At 35.4% G+C, this 18515-nt stretch overlaps 1 protein-coding gene across 46 annotated transcripts in view; it reads right to left on the reverse strand.

Annotated features, from left to right (window-relative positions):
• The window catches only part of LOC309499292 (uncharacterized protein), a 548614-nt gene that overhangs the window by 496792 nt on the left and 33307 nt on the right, over positions 1-18515 (reverse strand). For 33 of the 46 annotated variants that reach the window (XM_082170462.1, XM_082170451.1, XM_082170446.1 and 30 more), the window contains 2 exons: positions 13971-14144; positions 11184-11357 (listed from right to left, as the gene is read on the reverse strand). The exons of 9 other annotated variants lie outside the window; for them this stretch is intronic. In XM_082170462.1, the coding sequence (XP_082026588.1) occupies positions 11184-11357; positions 13971-14144 (348 nt within the window). The remainder of the gene's footprint in view (positions 1-11183; positions 11358-13970; positions 14145-18515) is intronic. 4 more of the 46 variants (XM_082170456.1, XM_082170461.1, XM_082170447.1 and 1 more) reach the window with 2 other exon arrangements.

An 18515-nucleotide genomic window follows, 5' to 3' on the forward strand; every position in this document is an offset into this window, starting at 1 on the left:
GTAACATCTAGCCTACCTATTAAAATAGCACAATATACTTCAAATCCGGTTGTCTACTCTTAAAATATGGACTCAGCTACGCCAGCATTTGCAGTCAAGACAAGCACTTCTGCTTCAGAGCCCAATATGTACTAATCATGCATTCCTCCCTGCCAAACTAGACTCTGCATTTAAACAATGGCAAGATAAGGGGCATTGCTCAATTTGGTGATCTTTATATTGATGGTCTCTTTGCTAGTTTTAATGATCTGCGTTCCAAATTCAATCTTAGTCAAGCTGACCTTTTTCGTTATTTTCAGATACGACATTTTGTGAATGCCCAAAGCCCATCATTTCCACATATCCCATCTAAGTCTCCTGCAGACTCTCTGTTGGAAGCTCCTCTCCATCTACAAGGTTTTATTTCAAGAATATATAAAATTTTCATGTCCTTAAAAAGTGCAGGAACAGACAAAGTTAAAAGTGGATGGGAGGAAGAGCTTGGAACAGTATTTTCAGAGGAGTTCTGGAGCAATGCCCTCCATAGAGTGAATGGTAGTACCTCTTGTGCCCGATTGAGTCTTATACAGATTAGGGTTTTGCACCGTGTGCACCTAAGCAGAACAAGGATTGCCTCTCTTAATCCTACCTATGATAAGACCTGTATAAGATGTCACACTGGAGAAGCAGATCTGACTCATATGTTTTGGACGTGCCCCACACTTACTGTTTATTGGTCAACCATATTTGATACACTCTCTAAAGTATGTAAAGTACAACTGAAGCCATGTGCTGAATTTGCTATATTTGGTGCTCCAGGTGATGAATCCAATCTGACTCAAAGACAACTAAACATTATTGCTTTTGCATCCTTATTGGCTCGCAGACGGGTGTTATTACATTGGAAATCTGCAATCCCACCTAAAGCATCGCATTGGCTTCAGGACTTGATGTTATACCTACACTTGGAAAAGATTAAATATTCAATTAGAGGTTCCCATAAATTCTCTTTTGTCTGGCAACCCTTATTATCCCATTTCTCTGCCATAAATGTACTTCCTGGGGAGTAGTGGGATTTACATTGGTATTGTAACTTTTTCTTCTACACACAACTCTCTATATGACCATCTCGTGGTATTTGATGCTCAGATACATGTGCTCCAGGTGTTTTTACAGGTATTTACATGTGTAAATATGTAGGGCTTGTGTTTATTGTTGTATCATTGTTACATCTTTGACTGTGGTGTCCAGCTGTTACTCTTCCCCTCCCTTTTTTATTTTTTTTATCATTTAATTTTTGTTAATATAAATATTACCATTGTTTAACTGTTGCATATTTTTATATCTTTGTTATTTTATTTTAATATTGTATCTATTATTATTATTATTATTATTATTATTATCATCTTTTGTACTATTATTGTTTAATTAACATCATCTAAGGCAGGTTGTTCTGGGTTGGGTGGGGAGGGATAGATAATGTAAAAAAATAAAATAAAAAAAAACTCTGTACAAACAATAGCATTTATAGTTGAAATAAATAAACTTAAAATAAAATTAAAAATAAAAATACTGTGATCTCCATTCAAAAACATTTTCTGATTCTCCGTGACCTAATCTAGAGTGAGAACTATTTATGGTTAATACGTTGTTAACAAAGCATTATCTGACTCTTTACATAAGAGCTTATTAAACAATAATACTTAGTTAACTACAGTGACAGTGAACCAAGAAATTGCTATTTGTATATAGTCTCTTAATATATTAACTACAGCTTATATACTATTATATACTATTCATTAACTATAAGCTAATAGTTTGAAAATGATTTATAAGCGCTGTGTTACTGTATACTTGTGATAAAGTGTTGCCATTATTTAAAGCCGGTCGCATTAAGTGTAATTGTTCCTTTTGTGTGTGATGGAGTGATTCTTCTTTTTCAAGAATAACACAAAATAAACAAAGTAAAGATGAATTTGACTGATAGCATTATTATTTTCAAGATTTCCATAGATATGGTGATATATTGTTATTGTGTGTTATTTTGACCATGATAATCATGTAGTGATAAATCTGATATGGTGATTTCCGGTTATGGTGACTTCCGGTTATGGCGACGCACTGACGAGACGCACGAGTTGGCTCCGCTGTAATTTGTAAAGAGATTTTCTACATTTTACCCCTGCTTTCTTCAAACTTCGACCACGATTTGTTTTTCAAGTGAATGCTGTCTGAGATGTCGCCTAAACCAGCAAAACAGAAGCTGAAAAAAGTAACAGATATTGCCTCCGACTCCGAGGGCCTGGAAGAATTGTCGGTTGTTGCTCATGGCGAAGAAAATCCACCACGAGCTTTGGAGACCATGCTAGCGGCCTCCACTCTGACACAAGTGACATCCTTCAAGCAATACACTCAGTTAACCCTCTGAGGTCTGAGGGGTTTTTGGGGTCCTTGAGATGTTCTGACATGCCCTGACATTTGTGCTTTTTTCAGTTGCTTATAAACATATTAATGGCAAAGGTATAATTACACTCTATTTAGCACAAACAGGGCTACCATAATATGTGAGCAACATGCATGTACATGTTTGTATTTTTGAGAGAATAATGTTTATGCATGGTTATTGAAAAAACTAAAAACTAAAGTTTCTGAAATAAGGCCACAAAACACATACTAAATACGTGTCAATAAGACTTTTGACTAATTGATGTCTTTGCCTAGAATTTTTTCTTCAAAATGATGTGAAAATCATCCTGCCCTTATCATTCACATAACACAATACATTGATTTAAATCTTGTAAAACACTTTTTGTTTGTAAAGGCAATATGCGCAAAGGGCGTCAACCATTCAACAGCATCATGCATATGTAGTGGTTCACACCTCAGGAGACAATGGGGCCCGCATACTTAATGAGCCATTCATTCAGGTGTGTCACCTATAGCCACAAGAAAGAATGCAAGAGCAATATATATACAGTATATATATATATATATATATATACAGTATATATATATATATATATATAGATATATATATATATATATATATATATATATATATATATATATATTCTACCAAATTGGTTCACAGTTGGAAGCATGTCAATTTTTTTTTTTTTTTACAAATTTTGCTTGCAAATTGTATAATATCCAAGGAAAACATGTCTATTAATTGTGCAGTTAATTCTCATACTGTATTTTCAGTTTTGGAATATGTATCCTCTCCCCAAATTTGTCAATAATAAAACACAATAAAAATTATTTAAAGAAAATGCTTATATTTACCTTTTAAAATTTGTTTACATCTACCTTGTAAATATATATTTTTTGTATTAAAAAGGTTACAATTACAACAACAATTGAAGTGTAATCTTTCTTTGTAAAAACTAAAGTATACATTTTATCATACATATTTCAAACTTCGAATATAGCCTACATTGACAAAACATACTATATTTAACATATTAGCAAAAATTGGCAAACATATTTGAGGTGGCAGATATTTTACAGTAAAAATGTGTAATCTATCCAAAACTAATCAACGAAATGTTGTCTTTCATATGTCTGTAACATAGGTCTTTCGTTTTTATTATAAGGAATATAAATGTTAATTTGCAGTTTAATACGTTGCTTATACAAATACATTTTATTTCAACAAATTTCAATCGATTTTACTCAGTATAGCTAAATAGTTTGCTAAAAGCAGATCATTTATTCACACACAGAAACGAAATTCAAATTGAAACCGTCTTTTTGCGAGTTGTGGTAAACAGCGCATCGCTGCCGTTCATTCATTCACACAGAAACGCGATTTACTTGAGAATGAAAAAAAAAACTTACTACATTATTCCATCCGTTGCTCCTCGAAATACCAGCACTTCTGAGGTAAGTTTTCCATTATTATTATTCCTCACAGCGCTGCGAGACAGTGTAGACAACTACACTTATCTGAATAAACTTGATGTGTTTTCTCGAGCTGATATGTGGGCGTTCACAGTTTGTATGGGATCGTCTCAGTCATTTGCGTTTGAATAGCGCGCGCTCTCCGTGGGCGGGGCCGATTATAACGTAATGAGATGAGATGAGCTCGACTGGAATCGCTCTCTTTTAATACAGATTTCACAAGATTAGAATATTTGTTTTTTATATAAATTACTTCATTTAAAAGAAGAAAATTCAAGCTTCATGCCTGTGTCTCTGTATGCCTGTTTGACTGAGTATTCGCTCAGTTATTGTTAATTTTCGGACGCGTTTCAGAATGGACTTCACTGGCAGAGAGAAGGCAGAACTCGCTTCGTGTTTATTTTTCTTTATTTGGCAAAAAGCACAACACTTTGTTTTTATTGTGAGTATACACAAAAATAATACACATTTAACAGAATCGATTGATGTATGAAACTCCTATGGAAAATCAAAGTCAACAGAGTATTTATGAGTTTCTTTTACATTGACAAAAAAAAAGCGAGCTGGTATCGCCGGCGATACCGTAGACCTCAGGGGGTTAAGAGTCGATATGGCTTCTCAATTTGAGACTGTACTTTCAGCTGTACAAGATGTTAAAAAATCAAGTTGCAGAATGTTTCGGAAGATTGACGCAGACGGAGGAACGCATCTCACAGACCGAAGATTCGTTTTCCACACTTCAGTCGACGACCAGTGTTCTCGAAAAGAAATTAGCCGCACTTAGCTGGAAAATAGATGACCTGGAGAATCGAAGCAGACGCTCCAACCTGAGAATCTTAGGTTTACCAGAAAATTCTGAGGGCAGTGACGCATGTGCATTCCTAGAAAGTTGGCTACCTGAGGCGCTGGACATGGAGCCACTGCGAAAACCCCTGGCCATAGAAAGGGCGCACAGGATTGGCAGTACTCGAAGGTCTGATACGGACACAAATTCAACACCGAGAGTGATGATCCTGAAGTTCCTGGATTACAGAGACAAGGAGCGCGTAATGCATGCGGCTAGAGTGAAGAAGGACGTGCTGTTCCAAAATCATCGAGTCATGTTATTTCCAGACCTTTCTGCTGAAGTAAACAAGCAACGTAGACAATTTGACGAAGTCAAGAGAAAGCTACGATCTAAGGGCCTACTGTATGGATTCATCTTCCCAGCGCGTCTTCGGGTGACTGTTAATGGCCGATCTCACGTCTTTCAAACACCATCCGAAGTTGACAACTTTCTAACGAATTTATAATCTGGTGACATTATTTCAATGACAGGAATATGTGAATAACGGACGATCATTCAAGATGACATTTTGTATTGGGGACAAGGTAAAACCAGCGGAGCTCAGGTGGGAAGCGACTCATCGCACAGGTGTTTTCTTTGGTGTGTTTTTTTTTTGGTAGACCCAGTTAGATGGGGGAAGTTAGAAGTAAAGTAGTGTGTGGATTTGCTGGTGGTTCTCGGCAATACACAGTTGTGGTGTTAAAGTGTTTCTATTTGATGTTTCTAATTGTGTTGGTTTTTAATATTTTTTTTTTATTGCTGCAAGGTAAAGGTGATTTTCTGTTTCAAAACGAGGGAGAGTATTGGATTATCTCATAATATAAAATATGGCAGATTAGAGAGGTTAAGTTCGTTTCATGGAACTGTAGGGGGCTGCATACTCTTACTAAAATCAAACAAGTGATGACTAGGATAAAGCATCTACAATCTAAAATAGTTTTTCTCCAGGAAACACATTTAATGTCAAAAGATATATGTAGAATACGTAATAGATGGCCTGGTCAAGTGTTTTCAGCTTCATTTAGCTCTCAAGCAAGAGAGGTTATTACAATGATCCATAAATCAATTCCTTTTCAAACAGCTAAGACAATACAGGATCCTTCAGGTAGATATTTAATTGTTCAAGGGACTTTACTATCTAAATTACTGATTCTTGTCAATATTTATGGCCCAAATGAGGACACCCCAAAATTCTATAGTAACCTCTTTCTGACTTTATCCAGCCTTTCTGGGTCGTATGTAATTGGTGGGGATTTCAATTGTACACTGGATCCAATTAGAGATTGCTCCTCTGGCTGTGATCAGTCACATAGACAGACTAGAAAGACCCTTCATTATTTTATTAAGGACTTAAATCTATCAGAAATTTGGAGACAATTACATCCTAAGGATATTCAGTACTCTTGCTTCTCTAGAACACACCAGTCCTATTCCAGAATTGACTATTTTCTAATTTCAGCAACAATTTTGTCATATATTACTAATTGGTTTTATGATACAATAGTAATTTCAGACCACGCCCCTATAATATTCACTTATTCTGATCCTAGGCTATTAAGTAACACTCCAAAAATGGAGATTTCACCCGAAATGGCTCCTAGATGAAAAACTTTGTGATTATATCACACAACAGATAGAAATGTATTTTGATATTAATACAACGCAAACCTCAGCTTGTATCAGATGGGAAGCTTTTAAAGTTTTCATTAGAGGTGTTCTTATAAGCGTCACAAGCAATAAATCAAAAAGCTACAAAAAATAATTGACTGCACTTGACACAAAAATTTAACTTCTTGAAAAAAATCCATCACATAAAGACGATTTAACCATTCATCAAGAACTGTTAACTCTCAGAACTAAATACAATGAAGTATCTGCCAAAAAAGCGGCTGCCAGCCTTATGATGTTAAGGCAAAATTATTATGACCAAGGTGAAAAAGCTGGAAAACTGCTAGCTTGGAGAATTAAACAAAATCAATCTGAAAGAACAATAAATTCTATTGAAGATAATAATGGCAATATCACAAGTGACCCGGTTAAATAACCGATACTTTTAAATGCTTTTTTGAGACTTTATACACCTCTGAATATTCAAATAATGGTGCACAAACAGCCTTTCTGGATAGTTTATCCATACCTATCATTCCTGAAGAGGCAAAAATGTCTCTGGATAAGGATATAAATCAACAAGAAATTATGGAGGCTATTGATAGTTTAACAGTGGGTCGAGCACCGGGGCCAGAGGGTCTTAATGTAAACTTTTACAAAAAATTTAAAATAAAATTGGTTCAACCAATTTTAGACATGTTTGAAGAATCTTTTGGAAATGGTGTGCTCCCAGACTCCTTAAGAAATGCTCTCATTACGTTACTTCCTAAACCTAATAAAATAAATACCAAATGCAAATCATACCGGCCGATTTCATTACTTAATACAGATGTTAAGATATTGAGTAAAATTCTGGCAAGGAGGTTGGAGGCACTTTTACCCGATATAATATATCGAGACCAAAACGGATTTATTAAGGGTAGGCAAGGTCTTCACAATGTTAGAACTTTGCTTAACACTTTATATCTTAAAAAGGGAGCTTCGGATACGGCCATTCCATCCCTGGACACGGAAAAGGCCTTCGATAGGGTGGAATGGCCGTATCTATTTGAGGTTCTGAAAAGATTTGGGTTTGGGGTATACTTGAGATACTTTACACGCGTCCTATGGCTGAAGTACTTACTAATAGTATAGTTTCCAGGACATTTAATATTCAAAGGGGCACTCGTCAAGGGTGCCCCCTATCACCTCTTCTTTTTGTCTTAGCAATCGAGCCACTTGCCATAGCAGTAAGGCCTCATGGTAACATACAGGACATCAGATTAAACACCACAGATATAAGAATTTCTTTATACACAGACGATGTCATTATACCTAACAGATTTGGCTCACTCCATACCTTCCCTAATAAAACTTCTTTCAACTTTTGGTAACTTCTCTGGCTATAAAGTCAATCAATCTAAATCTTGTATTCTTTTATTGAATAAGGATGATAGTCAACTATCAGCTCTTCCTCATTTTAATGTAGTAGACTCCTTCACTTATTTAGGAATTAAAATCACAGCTAATATAGATAATATATCTTCGGTAAATTACCAACCCCTTTTAAATGACATCTCCAAACTGATAGACAGATGGAGAACTCTACCTATATCGTTAATTGGACGAATTAACGCAATAAAAATGACCGTATTACCAAAAATATTGTACCTCTTTCAAAATATTCCTCTGTGTCCTCCATCCTCCTTTTTTACGTCACTTCGGAAACTATTCACTGATTTCATCTGGAATAATAAACGAGCGCGTGTTCGTCTGTCATTGTTATATTTACCATACAATAAAGGTGGTCTTCAAGTTCCTAATTTACAGTGGTATTATTGGGCAGCACAATTGCGTTCTACTTTATACTATTTTTCTTCTGAAGCCCCGCCATCATGGCTGGACATTGAATCTTCCCTTATAAAGTCAAAATTACCACTTAATCTTTATCTTATTCGACAAATATCAAAACTCTCAGAAAAGGCAAGGATATTATATCTCATAACCCTATTCTCATTAATACAATTAAAGTCTGGTGCGATGTGCATAAGTATGTAGGCCAGTCAAATACTTTATCATGTTTTTACCCCAATATAGGATAATGAGAGTTTCAAACCAGCTACGTCAGACCCAGGATTTAAGCTATGGTATGATAAAGGGCTGCAAAAAATTGAGGATTTTTATAAAGGAAATGACTTAATGTCTTTTGCGGAGATTGTAGCACAGTTTGATATTCCCAAAAAACATTTCTTTAAATTCCTTCAGTTTAGGAGCTATGTTTCTTCCTACCAAGGTACAAAGCTTACAATACCCACTAAAACTTCTTTTGAGATTTTACTATCAAAGTCTTCCCAATCTAAAGGTTTAATATCGATGTTTTATAAGTTGTTGGAGTCATACGCTAAAGAATCTTAAGAATCCAAACTGTTCTTATGGAGAGAAGAGTTAAAAATGAACATATCCTTAGATATATGGGAAAATATATGTATGAATGCTCAATCGCAAACTATTAAACGTACAGTATGGAATTTTTCGCCGCTAGGGGTCGCTAACCTAATGTTACAATAACAAAGGCGTAGTTTGATGACGCAACATTTGCTAAGAATTATGGATCTTGTCGTCAATGTCAAGCCGACCGATCTAATAATGTTTATGGATGAGTGAATACATCTATGTTTTTACCATGACTGTGATATGAAGCAGGTCGGGATTGCTAAGAGACAGCTATCAGCTCCACACGCGACGTGAGTCCCGCGGATATTAAAAGGAATATGGACATTTCATTCTACCGAACTACACGCAAGTGCAGAATTACAACTCACAGGTCAGTTTATTAGACAAATTAAACTTGTGAGGTAACGCAGCGCTGTTTCACTTGGTCTAACATTACACTAGCACACTAAACTGCATTTGAATGTGTTTAAATGTATGTGTTAGTTTGTCTGTATGACACTAGCAGTAAGCTAGATCAACATTAGAATAACATACAGATCATATTCTAACATTTTATCATTGTTGAACTATATAACATTGATTAGTTTTATGTAAATGTTGAAGTCTCGGACGTGGAGCTCTCGTTTATATACTGTCTATGGGAGCTCTCGGCATCTCGAAAACACTGCGCTGATATTGATTCTCCTTTTTTTATCCAAAGTTTGCTTGCCATGGTCCATAATGTTTGAACGAAACAACAACAGCGTGCAAATAGACATTGCGAACTACACAGTTGTCCACGTCTGTCTCTTTGGTTACTATCAGAGGGCTCTGGTTCATAACTCTGGTTGCTATGGCAGTACGAGCGGAAACCAGGGACAACACGGATATGTCGCCATTGACGGCGACAAAACGGAAATAAAGAAACGGGACGTTTCTTCTAATTAAATTACAAATTTCTCCTGGTTTGAAAGTTGTTGGAAACAGTCGGGATAATGTAAGTACACAACTAAAAATATATATATAACATAGATATAGTGATTTTTGCTATTTTTAAAGCAAAAAAATTACATATTGTGCCTTTAACAGTAATCTCAAATTAATACAGTACAACTGGATTATGAGAATGTATTTTACTCCAGTTAGGTTAAATAAATTAATCAGAATTTTCCAGACACATGCATTAAATGCTCAACTGATAAAGGCACATTGTTGCACTGCATGTGGAATTGTCCTAAGGTGCAGGAGTTCTGGAAAGAGGTAATTTTACTCATTTCTCAGATGGTATCTGTCAATCTCCCAATGAGACCAGAAATTTTTATTTTGGGGATTTTTCCTGACAATTTGGTACATTGTATAAGCACTCGTAGATTCATTGACATGTGTGTACTTCAAGCAAAGTGTTTAATAGCTATGTATTGGAAGAAAGTGGAAAAGCCACCTATTGTACAGTGGATCAATAATATGTCCTTTTGTTTGTCGATGGAAAAGATTACATACATTTTGAAAGGTAAATTGTCTTTTTTTAAGACTGTTTGGAAACCCTTTATATCCTTTATTTCAAATTCTGATTTCAGTAATATAATGAATGAGGTAGAAAGAGATAAGATAACTTGATTCTCAATCTACTTTCACTTTGCATGTTATTACTAGTAAATCATTAGTCATTTAATCATTTACTATTTTTCCTAAATTACCCCCTCTCATATCATGATTTGCTTCTCTTGTATGCATGATTACTTCCAACTCTTCTTAATGTGTAGCTATCCTAATTGACCTGTGCCTGTTTTTATATATTTATTTTATAAAAAAAAATGTTTTTATTACTTTTAACTATTTTTCGTTTTCCTTTTCGTTTTTTTTATTTTTTTTATTAATAAATGTTATTGATATTATTATTATTTTTTAATTTATTTTTATTATTATTATGTAAAAGAGATCCAAATTTTTTATGTACAATATTGTTGTATTATACTGGCATAAGTTGTTGTATCTCAATAAACAAAGTATAAAAAAAAAAAACTGACATGGTGACAGCCCTGGTTCAGGTGAAACACACACCACTTCCCTCTTTTCAGTTGCACACACACATTTTGAGGCAATGCTCAAGCTTTTACAAGGGTCTGTTTGCACAAGCATTACAAGGCAAGTTGATTTACAGCAAACATTTGTAATTTAAAAAAACCTCTTCACTGTATCCTGCATCTGTTGTCTGGTTTGTAGTTCGTCCGGTTTATTTAACTGTTAGTTTTAATAATATATGAAGATGTAAATGTTCCTCTTCAGGGAGACTCCTCACCGCTGCCTTCTACCGCCGGCAGGATCTGACGGCTCAAGCTGGAATCTGTCGCTGAACCACCGGATGGGGCTTACACCAAAGATATATTGTATACACTATCTACTGTACATATTAATCCTTATTCACTCCGAGTCTTTATGGTAGAGATGATCTTACCACAGTCTCTCCAGTTTACAGTGAAGATTCTCCAGTACAGCAGAGAACAGCTTCACTCCTGCGTCTCCTAGTTTATTCTTAGACAGAACCAGTTCTCTCAGGTGTGAGGGGTTTGATCTCAGAGCTGAAGCCAGAGCAGCACAACCTTCATCTGTGACACCACAATCCCTCAACCTGTAGAGAACAATGACACACATTAAGCCTATATCCAGAGATAAACATGACACTTAAAAAATAGATAACAATGCTGTCAATATAAAATATATACAAATATTCATTAGAAACAAGTTGGTAAACACATCAGTTACTGTACGTTCACACCGCCGCCGACTTGAGCTGCAAAGAAGCTCTGGCCGCCCTGTCAAGGACGCTTGTCAAAAAGTACGGGGAAGCTTGTTGACGCTTTGGCCACTCTGAAGTCTGTGTCACACCATGAAATGTTATAATGACAGCATTTTTATAACCATTTTGGTCACATTTGGTCGGGAAAAAATTATAATTAGCTATTATTATTATCATTAATAGTGAGTGCGCGCACGCAGCCGGGACTCTCTCTCTCTATGCTCGTTCTTATATATAAAAACACATGCAAATGATAAACTTTCACTCTATGGTTAAACAACTGTGCAATTAATCCGATAATGATAAGAAACCCAGCAACGGCGATGATCAGCTTCTCCTCCATTTTCTTGGAACTAATGTTTTGGTAGGAACGAAAGTTTACATCGTATGTTTCTCCGGAATCAGCCAGCGCGAAGGACGTCTACTGTATATTCTGATTGGTTTCTGGAGTTTTGCCGCTGCTTGCCGCTGAACCGCGTCATAGCTCATTACCATAAAGTTGAGCTACTTTCAACTTTCTGATTGACACTCAAAACGCGACGCCGATGGATTTGACGCTCCTTGCATCTGAGAGAAGCCAGCTTCCATTGAAAATTAATGACTTCCGGTAACTTTGGAAGCTCAAGTCGGCGGCGGTGTGAACGTACAGTAAGGATTAGGGGATTGAATATACAGTTTGTACAGTATAAAAATAATTATTTCTATGGAAAATCCCTATAAAACATGGAAACCCAACGTGTGTGTGTGTGTGAGAGAGAGAGAGAGAGATTGACTGTGTGTGTAATTAATGTATTTGTAAACATTTTAAGGAACTTGTGTGTGTTAGGACTTGGAGAAAAAAATCGATTCACCAAACTATCAACATTTTTTTGTTCACGATTTTAAAATAGATTTTTTTTTATTATTCCAGAATCAATATTGATTCAAATTAAATTGCTTTAGTTTTGTCCTTGCTTATAGATGAGGTTGACAGAAGTTAGACACTTTTGTTCCAACAGAGGATTTGTTTCCACCATTTCAAGTGGACGCGTGGAAGAGACGTGAGACTGAAAGCACTGAAAGCCCTCGCGCTACTCTTATGCTGAGAGAGAGATAAGACAGTAGAGCTGCACGTATCATCTTTAAAATACTGTGATCTCCATTCAAACACCCACACAATCTTCTTCCATTTCGTCTATTAAACCTTTGACAAAATCATATCACAACATTTTAAATCTGTGTTGGCGCTGCCGCTGACCCAGAGAGAGTTGTCATGAAACAGCTTCACAAAAGGTCTTTAAAACCTCATAATAGCATCATTATTTCTGTGATACAATAGATCAAATTATCATAGAAGTACTGGGATAAAAGTTTAAAGTTCAAATATAAACACTGATGTCTACGATAGCGATCAAAATAGAGCAAATCAGCCTTTGATAGAAACAAATCGCAATTCTTAAAAATCACAATACATATTGTATCGGCACCCAGGTATCGTGATAATATCGAATCAGGAGATGGGTGCATCGTCCCAGCCCTAGTGTGTGTGTGTGTGTGTCTGTACATGTGTGAGCTTAATGTATTTGTAAACATTTTAAGGAACTCTTAATATTAATGTAATTAATGTCCAATAAAGGCTGTATTAAAGCACTTAATGGCATTTTCTGATTCTCCGTGACCTAATCTAGAGTGAGAACTATTTATGATTAATACGTTGTTAACAAAGCATTATCTAACTCTTTACATAAGAGCTAATTAAACAATAATACTTGGTTAATTACAGTGAACCAAGAATTTTCTATTTGTATATAGTCTCTTAATATATTAACTACAGCTTATACTATTATATACTATTCATTAACTATAAACAAATAGTTTGAAAATGATTTATAAGCGCTGTGTTACTGTATACTTGTGATAAAGTGTTGCCATTATTTCAAACCGGTCGCATTAAGTGTAATTGTTCCTTTTGTATGTGATGGAGTGATTCTTCTTTTTCAAAAATAGCACAAAATAAACAGAGTAAAGATGAATTTGACTAATAGCATTATTATTATTATTTTCAAGATTTCCATAGATATGGTGATATATTGTTATTGTGTGTTATTTTGGCCATGATAATCATGTAGTGATAAATCTGATATGGTGAAAGTCCTGGTTCAGGTGAAACACACACCATTTGTAATTTAAAAAAACCTCTTCACTGTCTCCTGCATCTGTTGTCTGGTTTGTAGTTCGTCCGGTTTATTTAACTGTTAGTTTTAATAATATATGAAGATGTAAATGTTCCTCTTCAGGGAGACTCCTCACCGCTGCCTTCTACCGCCGGCAGGATGTGACGGCTCAAGCTGGAATCTGTCACTGAACCACCGGATGGGGCTTACACCAAAGATATATTGTATACACTATCTACTGTACATTTTAATCCTTATTCACTCCGAGTCTTTATGGTAGAGATGATCTTACCACAGTTTCTCCAGTTTACAGTGAGGATTCGCCAGTCCAGCAGAGAACAGCTTCACTCCTGAGTCTCCTAGTTTATTCCCAGACAGATCCAGTTCTCTCAGGTGTGAAGGGTTTGATCTCAGAGCTGAAGCCAGAGCAGCACAACCTTCATCTCTGACACCACACTCCTCCAACCTGTAGAGAACAATGACACACATTAAGTCTGTATCCAGAGATAAACATGACACTTAAAAAATAAATAACATAATGCTGACATTATGAAATATATACAAATATTCATTAGAAACAAGTTGTTAAACACATCAGTTATGATTAGAGGATTCAATATACAGTTTGTACTGTATAAAAATCAATCTTTATTTATATGGAAAATCCCCATAAAACATGGAAAATCAACGTGTGTGTGTGTGTGTGTGTGAGATTGAGTGTGTGTGTAATTAATGTATTTGTAAACATTAAGGAACTTGTGTGTGTTAGGACTTGGAGAAAAAAAATTGACTCACCAAACTATCGCAATTTTTTGGTTCTCGATTTTAAAATAGTTTTTATTTTAGTTTAAATTGCTTTAGTTTTGTCCTTGCTTATAGACGAGGTTGACAGAAGTTAGACACTTTTGTTCCAACAGAGGATTTTTTTCCACCATTTCAAGTGGACACGTGGAAGAGACGTGAGACTGAAAGCACTGAAAAGCCCTCGCGCTGCTCATATGCTGAGAGAGAGATAAGACAGTAGAGCTGCACAATTCATCTTTAAAATACTGTGATCTCCATTCAAACACCCACACAATCTTCTTCCATTTCGTCTGTCTATTAAACCTTTGACAAAATCATTTCGCAACATTTTAAATCTGTGTTGGCGCTGCCGCTGACCCAGAGAGAGTTGTCATGAAACAGCTTAAATAGAAGTACTAGGATAAAAGTAGGGTTGGGAATCGTAAGACATTTTCCGGTTCCGGTTCCGATTCATATAAAACATAATAAATAATAAAATTATTTATAATAATTATTTATAATTCATAATAAAACATAGAAGTAAGGGTAAAATGCACAATCTTTTGTGTATTTATTTCTTATACTTGTGAAATGAGTTTAACAGACTGGTAATGTCAACAAATTCAACATTTAGCAATTTTTGCTAAAATATTTTTTTCTGAAGGAAAATAAACATTTCTGCATTCTCTAGAAGAATTTGGGACCTCTCCTATAGCTTATAGTATCTCCAGCAGTGGAGAATACCCTCTCAGAAAGGGTAGAATATGCTTGAACTAGGGCTGCACGATAATGGTTAAACTGATAATCACGATTATTTTGCTCAAAATTGTAATCACGATAATTAATCACAATTATTCTCATTTGAGAAACTACAGAGAAAGAGAAGAGACAATTAATGCTTATATATATATATATATATATATATATATATATATATATAAAAATATATATATATATATATATATATATATATATATATATATATATATATATATATATATATATATATAAAACAGGGTTTGAAATTAACTTTCACCCACCGGCCATTTTGGTTACAAAATTTAAGTTACCGGCCATTCAGAACTTCTACTTGAGGAGATTCCCCCCTTTCATGTAAAGCGCTTTGAGTGCCGAGAAAAGCGCTTTATAAATGTAATTAATTATTTGTATTATTATTCTACTAGCCAAAAAAAGAAATTTCACAGCTTATTTATATAAGGCTATATTCAAATTTGGATTTCATACATTCATTTAGGGGTGGGCGGTATGACCAAAATTCTGTTTCACGGTATGACTAATTTTATTTCACGATATAGTTATTTATATCTGTAGTTATTCTCGAAAAATCAACAAAAAGGGCTTTGTATAATAAATAAACCCAAATACTTTAAGAAATGAAAAGTACTTCACTTTGTTTGAATTTTCTTTTTCTTTTATTTGGTAAATTATTTCTTATTTTTAATAGCTAAATATAGTAAACAAAACACTCTCATCAACTTTTAGATGAACTGCCCCCAACTGATTGATATTAAATACAACTCATAGGTGCAATTCAACTTTAAATAAAATTATGTTTAAACTTTAAGTATATATGTTATTGCTTTACTTCATCAATCAGTTTATAATATCTGAATATTTTATATTGAACTAATCTATTCATAATAAATTAGTTACTTCCTTTTAATTTGGTAGGATATTAGTAGATACTAGTTATGTTTAAATGCTTTCCCGGTACATTTTTGCCAAGTCTTCTTTTAAAGGGTTTATTTTGCTATTTTTGTGATATCTGGCAACCCGTCACCTAAAGCTTTAATCAAGAGGGGTTCAGAAGTGTCAAGTTCATCAAGTTCATAAGTGACTAGGAGAACAGCAGTATGAAAACCGAACAGCGGCTACTGTTAGTGTTGACTAAGTAGTGTAAATTATACACACATTGTAACTGCGCCATTATTTTACATAGCTCGGTGAACACCGACACACCGCACTCCCTCTCAGTGCGTGTGCACGCCCGCGTCTTTTGCATCAGTAGCCTAAAATGCTATCGGTTAATTTGAGTGACAAGTTGTAATCACGCATTGAATCAAAGCAAGATTTTATCAGCTGTTTCAGTGGCCCATTGTTTGGAGTTAGAAATATATAATATATATTTAGTCATTTTGCCTCAGATACAGGATTATACTTTTGCTTTAAAGCCTGTTTTATGCTTCTGCGTCGAATTGACGGCGTACCCCCGCAGACCCCTCTGCGTCGCCGCGAACCCCTCTCCGACCCCTCCGCCGTAGCTCGACGTGCACCTCCAAAAATTTTTAACTACACGTCGAGGCGACGCAGACCACAAGGGTTGTGATTGGTCAGATTATACATCATTTCCGGAGTGTAGCTTTTCCGGTTTCCCCCTCCCGCTATACCGCCATTTTTAAAGTGACCACTGCACTGTTTGTTTCAACGATGGATCAAGTTTCGTCTTCTTTTTCTTCTGCGATTAAATATTTGCAATAAAATCATTTGTTGTTCAACGTCGATTAGCTCCAGCTGCAACAACACTCTCTCTCTTTCGCTCGCCATTGTCGGAAATGAAAAAGCGGAACCGGCGCACGGAACCAAAACAAACTAGCAAATAGATTCGCGAACCACACACCCCCCTAGCGTTCTGGCGGTGAAATGCACCGCGATGCAACGCAACCCGACGCAGAACCATAAAACAGCCACGACGCCGTAGGAGTGATGGTGTAGCTACACCGTGGAGTTGACGCAGAAGCATAATGAGGCCTTAACAAGCAGGTTGTTCATTACCACGGCAACTGCTCGCGTGTCATGCTGAATGCGAGTTTCGTGTTTAAAAAGTAACTATACATAAGAGACAGAAAGATGCAGATAACTATACATTATTTAAGGTTATTTCTATTCGTTACGACATTGATATATGAACTGTTGTTGTCAAGTAAGCTTCATGCTTTCCCCATTGCGATCGGGCACTCCTCTAAACTGTAGCCTACGGGTGCTCTAGACTGCTGTGCCTTTTCCCCCGAAAATATCATGTTAACAACAACCCTTTAGAAAATGTAATTCCTTTGTGGATCCTCAAAAAGAATATTTGAGAGAAAAAGTTTTCATACCAATAGCAAAAAATTATAATATTTGAGACTTAAAAAAAGTTTTGAGAGAAAGTATTTTCTCATAGAACATAAAAAAATATAAATTAGAAATTTGTAAAATTATTTCTGAGAAAAAAACTCTCTCTCAAAATACTTTGAAAAAAACTCTGAAATATATATTTTTTGCTATCAGTGTGAAAACATTTTCTCTAAAAAAAAAAAGTGTTTCTCTCAAAACGCTTTTCTTTGCTCTCGATGCAATTTCTTGCTCTCGTGTCAGGATTTTGCTTTTGCTGTGAAAATTGTGTTATGGGCGGGGTCACGTTCCTATTGGCCAGTCGGGTGAGCATCGTCTTGTCTTGGGAGTCGAACTGAATCATTACACAATTGTTCGGTTCACCGGCATAGATGCCGCCTCTGCCTTAGTTGAGCACGGACACGCCAATGTTTGGGTAAGATCAGGGGCGTAATTTTGAACCTGGGGGGGACAGTAAATGCTAGGGGGCTTCGGGGGAATTTATATATAGGCCTAATATATATATATATATATATATATATATATATATATATATATATATATATATATGTATGTATATATGAAGACTTCAGATGCAAAAGCCTCTAAGTGCCATCTGAAATTTTCTTCTAAAATGATCATTTTTATCAAGCTCGTATATTTAGGTTCAGTAGTTTCACTTTAATGAGACAGTTAAATTCCTACCAAATCATTGAACACAATCTGTATTTTCCCTTTAACAGTATAGATGTTTATATACATTCACTATAAATGCATCTATATGATAATAATTTTCTCATACAAATGTCATAAAAACCGGTTGCGTAGATCACAAATTATGTACCTTCAGGACAGATAGTGACAGAGAAGATAGATATTCTCATAGCTCTCCTCAGAAAAACGCTTGTTACACACACACACAGTTTGATTGTGTCTGTAGTTT

The sequence above is a fragment of the Leuciscus leuciscus genome (genome assembly GCF_965113295.1).
Source record: "Leuciscus leuciscus genome assembly, chromosome: 5".
Lineage (NCBI taxonomy): Eukaryota > Metazoa > Chordata > Actinopteri > Cypriniformes > Leuciscidae > Leuciscus > Leuciscus leuciscus.